This window comes from Haemorhous mexicanus, chromosome Z (genome assembly GCF_027477595.1).
Source record: "Haemorhous mexicanus isolate bHaeMex1 chromosome Z, bHaeMex1.pri, whole genome shotgun sequence".
In the NCBI taxonomy this organism is placed as follows: Eukaryota; Metazoa; Chordata; class Aves; order Passeriformes; family Fringillidae; genus Haemorhous; species Haemorhous mexicanus.
The window spans coordinates 73342877-73361038 of NC_082381.1; the positions used below are offsets into that span (position 1 = coordinate 73342877).

General features: G+C 39.3%; 1 protein-coding gene across 1 annotated transcript in view; it reads right to left on the reverse strand.

Moving 5' to 3' along the window:
* ITGA2 (integrin subunit alpha 2) overlaps positions 1-18162 on the reverse strand; it is a 67624-nt gene that overhangs the window by 28117 nt on the left and 21345 nt on the right. Inside the window, exons 3-11 of the mRNA XM_059837104.1 lie at positions 12551-12660; positions 11556-11647; positions 7683-7797; positions 7154-7281; positions 5877-6025; positions 4682-4832; positions 4079-4244; positions 2671-2744; positions 1191-1329 (exon numbers count right to left, since the gene is read on the reverse strand). Coding sequence (XP_059693087.1) covers positions 1191-1329; positions 2671-2744; positions 4079-4244; positions 4682-4832; positions 5877-6025; positions 7154-7281; positions 7683-7797; positions 11556-11647; positions 12551-12660 — 1124 coding nt within the window. The remainder of the gene's footprint in view (positions 1-1190; positions 1330-2670; positions 2745-4078; positions 4245-4681; positions 4833-5876; positions 6026-7153; positions 7282-7682; positions 7798-11555; positions 11648-12550; positions 12661-18162) is intronic.

Here is an 18162-nt window from a genome sequence, read left to right on the forward strand (position 1 = left end):
ATATTATTAATACCTTTAAGAAAGTCATAGATGCTTAATGTAGTAGCATTATTCAGGGATGAAAGAGCAGAGCAGGCACATTGAAGGTTTACAAAAGCAGTTCAATGAGCTGAGAATACAGACTGTCTTTATTGGGTCACAAAAGCATGTCAAAAATACATATGGAGATTATAAGTAGAATCTCTATTAAGTGGCAGTAATATTCAAAATCTCTAAACTGAACTGGAAAAAGCCAAGAAAACAGCAAGCACATATGAAACAAAAGAAAGTCAATCAGCTTCTCATCCACATGAACTGGGGAAGAACACTCAAATACTGTAACAGAAGCAACTCATAATGATCAGTATGATTCACTAAGCAGCCTTTTCAAATCCCATGATTTATTATGTCTCTGTGACTGCTGGTTTTGGCTGGAATACAGTTAATTTTCTTCCCTGCAGCTGGTGTGGAGCTGTGATTTGGATTTATGCTGGAAACAGTGTTGATAACACAGGGATGTTTTAGTTACTACTGAGCAGCGCTCACACAGTGTCAAGGCCTTTTCTGCTCCTCACTGTGTCCCACCAGGCAGGAGGCTGGGAGGGGTCACAGGGAGTCGGGAGGGGACACACCAGGGCAGCTGCCCACCAGTGACTACAGGGGTGTCCCTTCCACAGGGTGGCATGCTCACCTATAAAGCTGCAGGAGGAAGGAGGGGACGTTCAGAATGATGGCGTTTGTCTTCCCAAGTCACACTTGGGTGTGTTAGAGCCCTGCTGTCCTGGGGATGGCTGAACACACCTATCTGCCCGTGGAAAGGGATGAATAAATCCCTTGATTTGCTCGGCTTGCATGCTTCACTTTCACTTTCTCTGTCTGTATCTCAGCCCAGGAGTTCACACACTTTGACTCTTTGGACACTCATGCATTGACACTCACTCCCCTTAAGAGGACTGCTTAGCTGCCAGCTGGGGTTAAACCCCACCAGTGACAAAGACTGATTTTTTTTTCAGCTTACCACTTTGATATTATTAGAAATTTTTTTAAAAATCAAGTTTTTATTCAATGAACTATTGACTTTTGACGAAAAATTCTTTTCACATTCTCAAATAATTTCTTAACACAAATCTGGCTAGGGGAGAACTTTCCAACTTCTTCAATATCTTAATCAAGGTTTCATACATTTCCAGATTTGTATTTCAGCCCCTTACCTAGATATGAGCTATGATTTCTGTCCTGTAGAATCTTCTCAAACACATGGCTTGGAAAAGTGGTGGCTCTGTCTGAAGACTCCTGAACTACTGTTCCACTCCAGTCATAGGCCCCAACTGCACCCAGCAGCAGAACATCCTTTAAAAAATAAAAGTCTACATTTTAGAACTACCTGATTTAGGAAAAGTGTGAGCAAGCTGAAGGTTCTATGCATAATTTCACATCACTGGGTTTAAGGCAGTGATGCAGACTAAAGCCTTCAGGCAGTTGACTGGAGCTGCTCATAGCTGCTCCTTAAGTGCAGGACTTTACTGCCCCTTTAAAAGGGATTATCACCCTTTGGCTGCAAGAGGATAAGTGACTGTTTAGCTCCTGTGGCACTGCAACTCATGATAAAATGGTTTTATTTAAACACTGTGATAATTTCCTACGTCTGTCTGTCCACGCTGGGGCTGGCTTGCTAAGTCCATGCTTTTATGCACCCATGATCCTCAGAAGGCTGAGGATCACAAAAATGCAGCTGTACAAAAAAGCTAAAGCCCCTCTTCTCGACAACAAAAGTGCCAATGACAGCACACAAGAGCTGATGCAAATAGATACAGTTTAATTCTTTACATAAGGAGATGTTCTTGAGAGAAGAGTTAGAACTAAAATACAAGTTAGCATGGCTCATTATACAGAACACTTCATACAGAAACACCTAATCTTATACTTGTACACAGAAAACAAACATAGTTTAGTTTATTCAAGTTATTAAAATTCTTCCCTAAACTGCCATACTGTTACAGAAAACTGCAATAAAATTCAATGTGTAATTTTCCCGAAAAAATGCCCATATGTTTATCTTTTTTTTTTTGCCATTTCTTATCATCAACTGCTTCATAATTTAAAACTTCAATTTGTGCAAATACAAAGGACTTTTAAAAAAATTATTTCATTCATCTTTAAGGGTTATGAGAAAGAAAAAACCTTCTTGTATTTTCAGTTGAAAGCTGATTGAACCACATTTGGATTTTACAAAGAAAATTTATTTGATAATCTTAGAATTGATTAGCACTAAAATATATCTGATTTTTTGGTTCTAATTTTTAAGTGAAATATGCTTTAAACTAATATAATTAATTTTATAATTTATAGAGAAATTATTTTCAGATTTGGTTTATTTATATTTTGGTGGCTGCCTACCTAGCTTTACAATATAGCTAGTCACAAACAAAGAGGAATTAAATTTTCCCTGCTACATGAACTCAGAAATCACTGAAATCATTGTATTAACACATCTCAAAATTAGTATATGAAACAAACTATAATACAATTATACTTATTAATATATATTCAAGTAAAAAAATAAAAGATAATTTGATATTCTGCTTGTAGAAAGTTCTTAAAATTGGACATTGCGTTTTTATTTCTCTTTTCTTACACTCAGGTGTACATATGTATATCTGTTTGTATCATTAAAGAATTAAACTCACATACCTTTTTTTGTGAGTAATATGCACTGAAGCCCACCTGTGACATTTCCATTTGGAAGGTATCACCTTGATCAGTACCTGGAAAAACAGATATGCATATATGTTTATCTCTATGTAACCACACAAAATCCAGTCTTGCTGCCTCTGAGTTTAGCTAAATAGGGGCTGTGTATATCCACCAATCTGGCTAAAGCATTTACAAGCAATGGAAACCAGAGCTGATAAACTGTAGAAAATTTGGAGGATTCAATTAAGGCAAATTGATAAGATGGAGCCAAGAGTCATGCTAAGTCTCTTCCAAAAAAAGGGCAGAAGATGATGGTCAAGATGGTTTGAATCAGTTTGCACAGTCTTGCTATTGTGGGTGGTCTCTTTGTGTGTTTTCTAGGAAGCATTAATACCCTGAAATTAACAACTTTAATGACTGTATATTCATAACTTCCAAACAGAATAGAAATTTTTATTTTCATATAGGACTCCTAAAAACTGTTGTAATTGTCTTGAAAAATACTGTGAGATCCATTTCCTAAGCTAGATGGATAGGAATTCAGTGGGAGTGCTCAGCAAGAAGACCTCTTTCCTAGCTTTGAGTAGCCATATGGGCCTAGTAGAGAACAAATGAAGGTGAAAGAGAAGGGAAGATTTCTTCCTCAGCACAGGAAAGTGGCAGACACAAGCTTCTTAGGGAGTTGAGAGCAGGCTACACATCTCCAAGGCAAGGTCTCAATTTAACTTAAATTTAAAAGCTGGCTTTTGGGACAGCCAAAGTATCTCTGTGTCACTCTGCAACACCTTCCTCTGAGTAAGACACAGCAGTGTGGGTGGTGCTAGGGAGGGGGCCTGGTAGGCACCAAATAAATTCCATTTTCAGTTCTGTAATCAGTAACCTAGTCTTCTGGTTTGTTTTGTTTGGGTTGTGAGTCTGTTTTTTTTGTTAGGTTTTTTGTTTGGTTTTGGGGTTTTTTTGGTGGTGGTTTTTTTTTTGTTTGTTTGTTTTGTTTTTGTTTGGTTTTGGGCTTTTTTAAATTTAAAAATAGCTTAGGATTCACACAGGTGAAGCTCACAAGCATAAAGATACCTTTATTCTTCTGGTGGTAACAAATACATTTGGCTGCAAATGGAAGAACCCCCTTGCCTGAAGCCCATTACATGACAGACATTTTCATTAGCTGGGGAACGTTTTCCCCAAACTGAATAAATTAACTTAAAGCTTAGGCTAATAAGGGGTGAAGTAGTTGGGGGAACACCTATGAAAACCAGAGCCCACTTGAGCAGGAAGGAGCAGGGAGAAGCGTGTAGTTCCAGCTACCCCTCATTTTTACAATACTGCACCAAACTGAAGCAAAATAAAATCCTAAGCCTGTCAGCTGGGAGAATCTGATCTAATTTTTCAAAGGCATTGAGTGTTTTACCTTCTATACTAAAAATGCGTTCTCCAAGTGTTCCTGCTTCTTCCAGTAGTGCAGCCTCAGACGACACATTGAAGAAATACTTCTCTGTTGGGTGACTAGCAATTCCCTTGATTTCTTTAATTAAGTTTTTAGTATCAAGTTCATGCCTTATTAGGTATCCCAAAACCTTGTGTAAAGAAACAAACAGACAGCAAAATAAGAAGAGAGAGAGAGAGAGAGATCATGGTGCTATTCTATTTCTTCCTGTGTTATTTAAGCAAATATTCTACATAGTTTAAAAAAAAGTTACCTTTGTTCATATTACTGAATTGCTTGTTACAGTTCATTCCTATGCAAGGGACCATTCATAGAGGGAAAGCACATAAGGCCCAGCAAGGGAGAAAGCTACTGAAGTTGCTCAGGCAATTCTAGTCTTGCTTTTTCAGCCAGTGAAAAGATCAGTATTTCCCTCAGTTCAGAGGATTAATTTGGCTTTGCTTCAGTCTCACCAGTGTAACACTGTGTGCATTACACATCACTTTTGTGTAGAACATATACTTTGATACACACATAACAAAACCATCTTTCAAACATGCAATAACGTATAATTTCAGTATTACTTACAGCAATGCCAAATCTGGTTATATTGTCTTCATTGCATTTACCTATCACTGTTTTCAAGTTGGAGCCATCGTGTGATTCACCGTCTGTCACAACAACCATGACTTTTGTGGCTGTCGGGCGTCCTCCCGACTCAGCTGAGAAGGCGTGCTGTCTGTTATAAAACATTGGGTTTATCACACATCAGTCCATCATGGATGGAATCCAGCACATACACTGTAATGGATATGTCCATCACTGAATTAGAACAAGTTGCTTCTGTAGTGCATAAGAAATGTAACCAAAGAAGCAGAAAAAAAATAAAAATATGTAGGACAGGAAGGACTGGATGGTGATTCTGATAAAAATGTAAATTCCAAGAAAAACAATTTTTCTTTTCTTTTTTGGTACAAATATTTCTAAAAGAAAAGGGGGGTGTATCAGAACTATTAAAGTTTTATGACACCAGGAATTGGCATCATCAAGTTCATACAAAAATGGAACAGAATTAATAATAGACTTCTCAATACTACTGCAAATATTGACTCAATTGATAGCTGAGCCTGCTCCTAAACCAAATTCTCAAGTTCTTTTGATTCAGCTTGTATTTTGGCCCAGAGTTCTGTACTTGATAAAACTTCAAAACAGCATCTTCTTGTTGAGAAATGGACCTAGTTTGTATATATGTTCAGAGTCATAAAACATTGCTTTAAATTTTCCATATTTTTTCACACTCACAGTGCTGCAGTGATAAACTGACAACAGAGAAGAGGTTTTTATTTTCTTTTATTTTCTCTGCAAGCAACCAAAGCCTGATCTGCAAATACAAATGTTACTGGGCCCACTGAATCCCTGGATAAACTTTGCTTCTTCCAGTGGTTTTGTATCTTTCCTAACACCTTGTCCACTCTGTTTGATGCACTATCACATTTAGAGATCTGTGACATAACAAGCAATTCTGCTGGGTACCAGAATTCCTTTAGAGTCGACTTCAACTCAGTGGTTAACAATATGCTTTTCAGCAATTCTAGTTTATAAATCCCTGCGCCAGTCTGCATGGGACATTGTAAATGTACCTGATGGATTCTGCCTAATGCTGGGAACCTACTCCAGAGGCCCTGGGCACCTGGACTTCCAGCAGGAATGAAATTCGTGATGTTCTCACTGCCATGTTAGGAAACTTACAACAGATGCACAGTAAACCACCAATGCATCTCACCTTGCATTGTCAATGGCTTTGAAAGTATTAGTGAGATCTCCTCCCTTCTGAGATGTCCTCTCCATTGCTTTAACAACCTCATCCTTGGTTTGATATGTGTTCAAGTTGAAGACTACTCGGGGATCATTAGCATACTGAATTAAACCCACCTATGCAATAAAGAAAAATGCTGTTAGATTATCATGCTTTACAATTAGTTACGTAGAGTCACGATGCTTACTTATGCGTCAGGCTGGTGTAAAATGCAAATGCACAGTTCTCTTTCAACACATATAAAACCAATTTATATTAACACATTTGAAAAGCAAGGAAAGCTTAAATGCTCTTGCACTTTGTATAATTTGTTATGGACTACAGTGTGTTACTGCAAATGACCTGAAATAGTAGACATTTAATGTTTACTTGGTTACTTCTGGGAGGGCTGAGGGATAGCAATAATACAAGGAGCTCTGGGAAAAAAGAGAAAATAGCAATAGCTCTACAAGCTGACAGCACCTCAGTCTGATCTCTTCTAAGAAGTCCTAAAGGTTAGTTACTTCACAGCACTGCAAACCCTACTTGCTTTTTAATATGGGTGAAGCTAAAGACGGAAGAAAAGATGAGCATTTAAAACAAAGGCAAAATAGAGAAAATGCTAAAGGTGAGGTTCAGAAAGAACTGAGCAGGAAGCCTAGCTTTTAAGCACCTCACTTCCAAAGTAGCCCAAGGAAGAAGGCAGTCTTTGGGAGAGAGATTTCCAGTGCCCCAGTCTTTGTTCTCAGAACTTTTTAGGGAAAATGGACAACTGTAAAGACAGAAGATGTTTAAAACAAAAAAAGGCAATAAAATTTTCCTTACCACAATCAAATCTAAAGGAAAAAAAAAGCCTCAAAGATCAGTGAGTAAACCAGCAGGAAAAGTTCCTGTTTTAAAGATGCAGCAGTTGGAAAGTAAGAGTTGTATGAAAAGCCCATTAAAATCTGCTCTACTTTTATCACATCCCCAAAGGCTATTTTCAACAACTTTTATGTCTAATGCATGAAAGAGATCTGACTCCCCTAGATACAACACAGACTTCTATTTCATTTAATTTATATTTTGGATCAAATTACTAATCCCTTTTAAAATAGGATAACCATGAGATAAAACTCCCAACACTGAGTAGGATAACTGTGTAATCTGTGGCTTTCAGTGAGGTACTGTAGTTACACAAAATCACACTTGGTTTCCTTTAAAATTGCTTGGTTTACTTTTTTTTGGGGTTTTTTTGGTCTTCCTCAAATATGTCTTTGACTTACCTGGGTCTTGTTAAGGCCTATGTCTAAGCCTTGTACAAATTTTTTCAAAAATGCCCGCACGGCATCCCAGGGATAAATGCTGTTTGACTCATCACAAACCACCACAACATCTATAACAGAGGAACACTCTAGAACAAAAATAAGAAGTGGGCATTAAATGAATTTGCAGTCTCAACATATTCCTCAGCTAAATCTACAGGTGCATATTTAGCTCTCACACAGGCAACACTTCAGATCAGGAGGCTTTGCCTGAATGAGAACTCAATAAGAGCATATGTAGGTTTTGAGTCTGCGCTGATGCAATGCCTCTGAATATAGAGGATTAAGATCATATTTACATCACCATCGGATTACAATTTGTCAGTCTTTACATATAAATCCCAGGACTTTGATTTGGCATACACTTTTTTATTTATTTTTTTTTTAGAAATCAAAATTAACAGTCCCCCACAGTGTCTCTTGATTTTGTTTGATATGTTTGGTTTTAGTTTTTTTTTTAATTGAATGGGTTTTGCACATGTTGCCTTACTTTGAACAGCTGGAGAAAAGCTTCTTAAGATCTCAAAACTTGGACTGATTTCAGAACAAACTCCTGTTGCATAGTATTGTCTTCCACACTGCTGCGCCCACAAAGGACCACAAGTCTTAAAAAAAAACAAGAAAAAAAGAAACGATAAAAATAACAAATATGTACACCATATCTACACACCAAACCACCACAAGCAGGCCGACAGCGAAGCTCTAGGTCACGGGGCCAGCCAGCGCCGCCCCTCTCACACAGGTCCCTAGGGAGCGAAATCCTGGAATCCTTCTGCCGGAGCTGCCGCCGCCCGTGCCGCGCACCCCGCGCTGCAGCGCCAACGGCGGCCGGCAGGTGGCGGCAGCGCCCCGCGCAGGCTGGACCGGGGGAGGCGCGGCGGCGTCGAGCGGGGACCCGAGCGGGAACCGGGACCCGAGCGGGAACCGGGACCCGAGCCGGGAACAGAACCGGGAACCGGGACCCGAACCGGAAACCGAGCTGGGAACCGAGCCAGGAACCGGGACCCGAACCGGAAACCGAGCTGGGAACCGAGCCAGGAACCGGGACCCGAGCCGGGAACAGAACCGCGAACCGGGACCCGAACCGGGAACCCAGCCGGGAACCGGGACCCGGGTCCCGAGCCGGGGACCGACAGCTCGGACCCCTCCGAAAGCCTCGTCCCAACGGGAATTCACATCCCATGTACAGGGTAAAGTGCAGCACCTCCCGCCTCGCACGGTCTCACTCGGCTACACCGGCGGGAGCGGTCTGCCCCTGGACGCGCATCCCCCCCGGCTGCGTGTTTCGTTGGCTTCGGGGGAAAATGAGCCTGCTTCCCTGCTGGAAACGACCTCTGTAAACTGGAGAATTTTCAGCCGCATCATCCTGCTGTCATTTACGTCTTTCTACATCTTTATATGTACTGATATCAACCACATATTAAGACACTATCTTGCCGTGAGAATATAGGGGGAGTTGTGTGTGTGTGCGTGGGTTGAGGTGGCGAGTTGGTGAGTGTATTTCCTTCTTAAAAGAAAACATTATAAACTCGAGGAAATAAATGTAACCTCTACATAACCTCTCTCCAACTGTTCTGTGAGAAATTGTAGTTTCCTTATATATACACTCTGGTTGCACCCACCTTTATTTAGGAAAAGAGGGACTTTTCTCAAGAATAGTAGGGGCTAGAAAAAAGTAGTTAAATTCAAAAGTAAGTCGAAAATGAGCGAAATCACCCACTTGGTTTCCCAGTGAGAGACAACATCAAACTATCCTAAGATATTTGACCAGATGGCGGATTTTGTAGATGAGAAAGGAAGTATATCCACATTATCTGATTTTGAGATAAGTGCTTTTTTTAGCTGCTACACAAGGCATGCTTAGTTCTTACTGAAAAAGACAGATTTTTAGAGAGGTGAAAGGTACAAAATAAATCATCTATATGGAGCTGGAAGAGGGTTACTGGCCTTTAAAATTAATTAAAATAAAATTAAAAGAAATTAAAAATTATTTTTAGATCAGTCTTATTTGCCCATTTTCTAACTTTTTCTTCTGTATGGGGGGTAGTTCAAAACTGTGATGTTAACCTTTGGAGCAAAACCCAAAAATGTTCTAACAATCTTTGTTTATCTTCAGAGGAACAAAAACGGGGGGAAATTAATGTTCTAGCGCTACTTAAGTCAGAAATTTAAGATGGATCATTACTGAAGGGGAGATCACATATCAAGGACAGATGAACTTGAAAGGCAGAAAGTTAAAAAGGGGTGGATACTTGCCCCTCAGGACTAAGATTAAGACATGTGGGCATGAACTGGAAGGTCATAGAATGGAAGGGAGAGAAGCAGATGGACTGGGTGCTGGATAACTGCAGGGCGTCTGCAAACATGCAGCCAGCATACAAAGCAAATATGGCTTAAAGATGTGTGATGAACAGCTGTTGAGTTGGGGAAATACCAAATGCACCGTATAGTGCCTGGGAAAGACTCACATGGAATACAGCAGAGACCTGGTCACTGATGTTTGAGAGAGATGTATTTTAAAAAGAACATTTCAGCCAAAAAACTCTGTATTTGTTTAGCAAGGCAAAGGAGAAAGGTGGCTGTGGGCTGTCAACAGAGAAGGGAGATTTTACATGCAGGGAGATGAGAGCTGCTTCTTCCAACTAAAGGCACAGCACTGCCCAGTAAACAAACGGATAAAAATTTAGATGGGAAATCCAGAAAAACCTTGTTAACCGTCAGTGAAATTCTTCAGCACCTCTCCAACAGGACTAAGCATGCCTCAGAAAAACGTAATGAGCGTGTGGGAAATTACTGCCCTGCACTTGGAATACCTGTGGGAAGCAATTCCCTGGCATCAAACAGCATCCCAGCAGGACTGGGAGCTGTAGCACAGACTTGCCGGCCTGGGTCATGCTCCCAAGCCAAAGAGCCCAGGGACTGAGCACGCAGCACAGACTGGGACAGGCAGATGGAGGCTGGGAGAGGCCTCAGGAGGAAGGAGAACAGTGAGCTGGCAGGAGGAAACCCTGAAATAACCCACAGAGCCCATCACAGAGGCCAGCTGCCACAAAGTCTTGGAGCAAAGTCCCGTCTGGAAGCAGCTTGCAAATACGAGCAGGCTGTCCACGCAGAGTGAGGTTCAATACCTGCCACAACTAAACCAGGGGCCTTTTGGTATTTGTTGAGGCTGAGTCACAGATAAGCACCTGTCTCCAGAACCTCGTTCTCCTTATGTCAAAAAAGAACTCCTGTTGATGAAGACATGACTGTTTATGTCTTAGAATTCAACCTGGCTTTTTGTGGCATTTTTCTATTTTTTTAAGTTTAAGGAGAATCAATCAAAAACATGCAGATCAGGAAATAGTTCTTAACTGAGAAAAGTTCAAATATTATAAGATAATATAAATTTCCCTGCATGAGATATTTTAAAACACTCTAGTTACTCATACTGACTAGAAGTGGGTGTGCATAGGGCATTAAAAGTAATTGAAAGTATTATTCAAGTGAGAGAATAAGATCTTTTAATCAAGGCCTTTTCAACCACAAGTCAAGAAAATTACTGTTGCTATATTTTTAAGTTATGAATAACTTTACTAATTCTATGAGGACTGCTAGAAAGGTTGGAATTAGACATACTTCTAAGTACCTCATGTACTACATGCAACTACATGTTAATGAATATAATAAATACCTGAATACTTTTGTGATTACTAGGAAGATGCAACAAAAAATACAAAGCTTAAGGACAGCCTAGAGCTCTTCTCTCTGAATTTTATTGTTTTATTTAGGTACTGCACATGGCTACATCTAACTGAAATACACACACCAGGAGTTTTCATGCTTATGATTAGAATCATAAAAAAGCATATTCAACAGGTATTCACTTCCTTTCAAGTAAGAATTCTGTTTTGCGGCTCCAAGGACAGTGGTTTGTGAAATACACACTGAGAAAATGCCTCTTCCAAGCTCACTAACCAAATAAAAGGGACTAGATATACTGATATCTCAGGAGAACAGTGCCTGTGCAAGTATGAATGATAGAGGAGAGGTTATATAAAGTCCATTGAAAGCACAATCAGAACTATACGAGACTGCCTCAAATAATTTAATGGTGGAGATATTCTTGCCTATATTGTCTCACTTAAATTACTGAGACATGATGTTTAGATAAACAATTAAGGACAGACCTCCCAATTTTTCCTGCATTAATGATACATTTTACAATTGATTTTGGAACCTAGGTAATTGCAGTGGGATGTACTAATCCATGCTGCATAATAACATACATTTAGCCTGGACGTATGAAAAAATGTGGATAATTCTGGTTTCTTGATTCTCTTCATAAGTTTCTGTGTGTACTGCATATGATCTTGATACATACCAGAAATCCTCCAGTCTTTGAGTTCTGTATCAGAGTCAATCCAAGGTTCATGTCCTTTTTAATTTCAGTCACATTTGGAATATTTATTAAAGCTGAAATGAAATAAAATTAAATTAAGTAATGACAGAATAATAAATAAGATGTAGAAGCAATTTACTAAGTTAGAATTAATTTAAAAAACTTGATTTTTCACAATCTAAGGTGCCTTTTCCAAATGGCTGCATGCAATTCTGAGACAAAGAAACAAAAGCCAATCTTTGGGGAAAAAATTGCTAACTATCAAATATAGATATCAATTAAGTATGGCCAATTAGAATATCTGCCCTCAAGAGAGCTGAAGGCAAAAGAGAGGAAGAAAAAAAATCTACCTATTGCATGTTTTTGGCTGGCTGAGTAGCTACAGTTACATTCCTCAGGACATCAGACTCCTCTGATCCAGTATCAGGCTTTAGACAAAAAATTGGAAGGGGCAGCGGAGGGCAGAAATTATCTACACCAGAAATAAACACAAAGGAGCCATCTCAGCACACCCTGCTGCCTCATACTGTCACTGTATCCAAACCTGAACTCCATTTTACAGCTAGTTTGCAAGCACAGACACACAACCCTTCCTGGTTTAGGGAGGACAGGGACAGGCACCTGCCCCTGGATGCCAGCAGGGAGCCCTGTGGCCACCAGCCGCTGGCTTTGGGACCCACAGTGCTCCTGCCCCTTGGCTGGAGGATAAGGACCCCAGGTGCTCCAGGGGGTGACACTGAGACCCTAGTGCCTCCAGCAGCTGGCACCACCTGGCCTGAGTCCAGTGGCAGGCACCGTTTTTGCTCAGGCAGACAGGTCTCACCAGAACTGAGGCCCTGCAGCACACACACACCTTCCCAGAATCTGAGATTATGCAGACTGCTAGTTAAGAAAAGTTTTAATAAGGTAGACTGGCCTCATACAAACACAGGGGAAAACTGAACAAGTCCAGCAAGACACTGTTCGTTAGAACGTACCTTGTAAATTCAATTTTTGGCATGTGTTTTTGGAGACACCAACAGGACATGCATATATATCTCCAGTTCTGTTCGCAGGATAGCCACTCCAGGGTGAACCAACCAACAACCTAAAGGAAAAGAAACTTGATTATGTCCTTAACGATACCGAAAAAGTTCAGCAGCAGTATCGCATGGCACACTATAGGTAACAGAGGCTTTCATGAGCACTCAGGTTTAGGAGTCTTCTCCAGAACTGTTCAGAACCTTTACTTGCATGTCAATACACTGCTCTGGATTCACCAGGGGCAGCTTTGGTGAAGAAGAAGAATTGGGGAGCCTTTGGGGATTCATCTGCCTCCAACACGTGTAGTGTTTTTAATGTGACATTATGTCATAGGTCAGAAGAAATACAGCGAAGGTACTAATATATATAGACACGTAAAAATGTAGAAATGTATATGTTGGGGATCGAGATACATATTACTTATTGTTCTATCAGTTAATGGTTAACTGATTCCTTTTGAGTTATTCTTTCTACAGGATCTGCTCAGCAACAATAAAACACTTATGTCTGAGCTTGAGCACTACCACACCTTGATAACACTGAGTCAGAAAGATAATACTGCAGGTGGTAACAATCTACAAGAGAGTTAATACTTTCTACAATAAGTTAATACTTATGATAATTTTGCCTGCAATACAAAGTGATTCATCTTCTCTGACTCATTTGTTCATCTGCCATAAGATTTCCCCCCAACATCTGCTCCTCAAGACTCTTAATCTTTATCTGAAAGCCTTCACAAAACTGTATAGTTCACCTTCTTGGAATACTGCTTAATACTGCTTAATACCTATCTTTCATCAAAAGTCTCTAAATGATGATCTCAAGGTTATTAAAATAAAGAAGATTATTGAAAAGCAGGGAGTATGGGTATTTGCTCCAGCAGCAAAAATGACATTATTTTCAAACAGAACAATCCATGGTAGGAAGTAATGTATTTTGGAGACTGTAGGAAGACAAGCAATGGGGCCCCAATACAGAATGTTGAATTCAATTGGAAATCATCTTTTGTTAGTCCGTCATTAGGTTGTTTAAAGCAAAATTGCTATTCTCTAAAATTTTCTAGGTAGCTAAAAAAAACATACCTTGTGCTATTAAAAAAATTGTGAAATTATTATATTTTAAAGCAATTTCTATATATGTCATATTAACTGACTAGGGATCATCTGATTTTACTGCTGTGATGTTAGTTTGAATAAAATGGTTATAACAAGAAAGAGTTTTAGATGCACATGGGTTTCAGACCTTTCTAGTTTGCTCAGAGAAAATACTGCTAAACTACATTTTCTTTTTTAGGTTTACTTCACCTTGATTAAACACAAATAACGTTGTTTTATCGGTTCAGCTGGAGGTTTGGTTTCAGATTCTCTTTCTTGTGTATCTGGATATTTTAAGAATGCCTAACTCTTTCTCAATTACCTTGCTGGAAAAAGGTGATCATGCAGGTAGCAGGACAGGACTTTGTGTACTTCTACCATCTCTAAATATGCAACTTAGCTTCATATAAACACCTCAAAACAATTGCAATAGCTGGGAAGAGACCTCTGATTTTCTTGTTATTTTATGAGTGCTTCTGAGCCTTTTCAGCACAGTGGAAACCAGAACTGCCACAGCTCAGGACCAAGCAAATAGAGTTCATAAGCAGCTACTGCACTGGTCATGTGCCAACAGATAACATAATCTTGCAAATACTTGCAGTGACACAGAGGGCTAGAGCTGGTCAACAGTGGGAGGAAGAAGGAGGAGGAAGAACAGGAGGTTACACTCTCCCGCCTTGCTAGGTACTACTGAGTTGGGTACAGGCATAAAATGCTAACTGGGCTGATGGGAGAGAAGGGTTAGGAGTTTTTGTGGAAAGTAGGAACTTTAAAATGGATGACAACACTGCGTGTGCAATATCTGAAATTGGAACAGCTTTCCAGCATTAACTGTCACGCTGAACATTGCACTGTGCACATTTATAAACACTTGCATTTTTTTTCTGTTTCCCAGAAGACAAACATATTTCAGAGTCCTTGCAGGATGACAGCTACTGTTCAGTGAATGGCCTTGTATCTTGGAAATACCCACTGCAACTACTCCCATCTAGTCATGAAACTCACTGTGAATCTCTGTGTTGTGCTGGCACAGCTCTGCAGCCACAGGTTTTCCTGAGAACCTGTGAATCTCTGTGTTGTGCTGGCACAGCTCAACCTGTGCAGCCACAGGTTTTCTTCAGAGTCCAGAGCACACAGTTTCACTCACAAGAAGGGTGAGTGAGAAGGAGAAGAGGAACAGAAGCATGCTTGAGCACTAGCTGACCCCAAATCCAAGCCTAACTCCAAGCCAACTCCCAAGTTCCACCCCTGCTACTGGCACAGAGACAAACATCATCCCTGCTCTAGTGTTTACTAAAAGCTGTTCTCTCCTTTTCAGCATGCATACTTTTGCTCATTCCATGGGCATTATTTGCCTCCCATTTTCCCCGTGCTCAACATTAACTGCAATCCAGACATCTGCTTATTCCAAGGAACTGGCCCTTCTAAAACTTGATAGTCACAAGACAATTTTGCTTTTGCTACCCCTGAAACTTACCTTGGGGTTGCTGCATGGTACAAACAGGAAAATGTAAGACAAAACAATATGAACTTTTCTCATTTTAAACCCAGATTTAAATCTATGCCAAATAAAGAAATTTAAATTTGTCTTTCATTTGTCTTGCACTCCTAATAGTTTACTGGGACTAATTTTATTAATTTATTTTTCTGTATTCCTTGTAGATTTGCAGAGTCTGTGAATCTCAATGTCATACCTATATTGCAGGCCAAAAAATGCCACTCCATACACAGAATTCACACTTAGAACTGACTGTTACTGATGGTGATTTTCAGAAATGAACAAGAGCTATTAAACCCGTTGCATTATTTCATTTAACTAGTCTAATCTGTCATCATTATGTGCCTGAGAAAAAATTATTAATTAACTTATGCCAAGCTTAGCCCCCTACTTTTGCCAGCCTTAAAGGCTCTAGGAAATAGTGTAATTTCTATTTCTTTTGTATTCTTTGCCTTAATTAATATTTAATACCAGTCTTAATCTACATAAGAAATCAGAAAGTCCTACTTACCTTTCAAAATTAACATAAACCATTACAGTAGGGAGTTACACAACACTGCTCTGGGAAAATGCATGTGTCTCTTTCTGAAACATCAGAAATGAAGACAGCAAGGGAGTATTTGGCTAGCATCCTGCTAACTGCAAACAGTTTTTTTTTTACTGTAATTAGACAGGATACATGAGACAAAGCAAAACAGAATATATCAGCAAAGAGCGCAAGAACGCAGTATTAAAACACGTGAAAATGCTTGTTTCCAAATGAACTGTATCATGTACAATGTATTAATTAAGGCTCTTTTTCAGCCATGAGTTAAATATTTATTTTTACAAAACCTCTTTATGTGTCCTTGCAGACCATCATTACAAAATACTATAGTGAGTATAATGAAATATTGCTACTGATGTTATTATTCATCTCCCTAATCATTCTCCAACACTGTATACAAAGCAATGGCACTAGGAAGTCAAATGAAGTTCAGCAGCAATGCCTTACCACACAAGCTGCAGGAGTGGCAGATCAAAGTGCAACAGGAATTATTTCTGGGAAATTACACCATGACAAAGCTAGTAATCAGCAAAGTGTGACGTAGCAGAAAGCAAAATCTGAATTCATAGTGAAGGGCTGAATTCCCAGCTGTTGTCAGAGCATGTTTCGTATTTTCTGGTTTCTTTATTTTATTTCTCTCTTCTCATGTACTTGCTTTTTATTGTTTTGTTTTATTTGGGGTTTTTGTTGTTGTTGTTGTTTTTTATTGTTTTGTTTTCTAAACAAAAGATGGCTAATAGGAAAATAAGAGTAGAAAGAGCCTCTTAGATCATCTGGCCCTTTTCCTACAATTACAGGAAGTGGTGAGTAAATATGAAGACTAGAAAACTCTTCCTGGTCATAGATGCTTCTCTGCACACACTAAAGCACTTCTCACCATCTAAAACTTTTGATCCTTTCAAGAAGAATCAGAAGTTCAAAAACAACAGTGAACTATGGCTCACTGAGAGAGTCTGAGTGACAAGTCACTCAAGAAGTCCTAGAAAAAAACAGTCAGAGCTTCTCCAAGCAGGAAAAGGGCAAACTGTGGTGCATGCAGTCAGGGAAAATAAAACTGGGTAAAGAACTCAGCATTAGCACTGGCTCTGGCACTGCAAAGACAGAACTGCAACAATGGCAGCTTCTGTTAGGAGAAAAAAAAAAATCAAAAAATTACCCTCCTCAAAAGAAATGGCCTTCCTCATTAAAATCAGAAAGCTTTCAAAATGTACTGATTTCAATAGAAGTTCATACAGAAATGTGTCTTTTTGGCAAAATATCTTACTGGTCTGAAAAGGCTGCACAGATCATCAGGAGAAAGGACACTATATTTGGTGTCCAGTGAAAAGTAGGCAATGATTTTTAAAACTAAAAAAAAATCATTGGTAGTGCAATAATTATGATACATCAGTAAGTGCACTGTATATTGTATCATTACTGACATGCGAGATGAAACAAAATATTTTAAGATAAAAATCCCACAGTATAAATTCAAAACCAAAATAATTTTAAAAATTGCAAATTCTAAGCACACAGGCACAGCTAAGCATGTGTCTGGAGACACATGTGTGTAGGAAAAAGCATTTCACAGCTATCTACAACTATTTCAATCTTCCTCACCTGAGACAGCTACAAAACCAACTTTCAGCATGGAGTAAATATGATTATCTCTGAAGAATATACCGTCAGTTGCTGTTCAGAGCATGCACATCCAAGATGTACTTGATAGGGTATAATCTGGCTTTCTAAAATATTTACTTATAAAGTAACAAATTTTAGTTTCAATTTAAGATTCAAATGCAGATGACCTCTAGACAGGGAGAACCACTGCATAAATTGAATTATGTTTCTGTGGTGGCTAATTACTTGTGGGGCCAACTGCTTTTCTAATTGATGAATTTCATTGGTATTCACAATTTTCCTCAAGTTTATTGAAGAGCTTCTGTTTTAAAATTCCCACCAGAAACTGTGAAAAGCTTGAGCTGTGCTTGACTTGCAAGTTTGTCCTTATTTACGAGCATGACATCAAAGCTCATCAATGCACAGTGGATTAGTGCCTAATTATCCTGGACTGTCTGTCTCTAACACAAACAGTCTTCCTTGGTGGTTTGGGCCACAGCATCCCAACATGTACCAGACTATTCAATAGTCCTGCATTCCCTTTTGGACTGTCTTCCCTCTTTTCTCTGAACTCATCTCCAAACAAAAGTGAAAACCAGTAACAATTCTGCAAAAATTCTCTCTTTATCATTTCTTTAGATCATACTGCCTCAGGAGATGTACCTCCCAGAAATACTGCTGAATAACATAACTGGCATCTGCTGTATTTCTGTAGCTCTCCTTTAAGAACTGGAGGTTTTTTAAAGGTGTATTTTATATAGCACCCTGTAAACTTATTTAGCAAAATTTAGGAAGTGATAAAATTTCTGGTGGACCTCAGATTTTGGA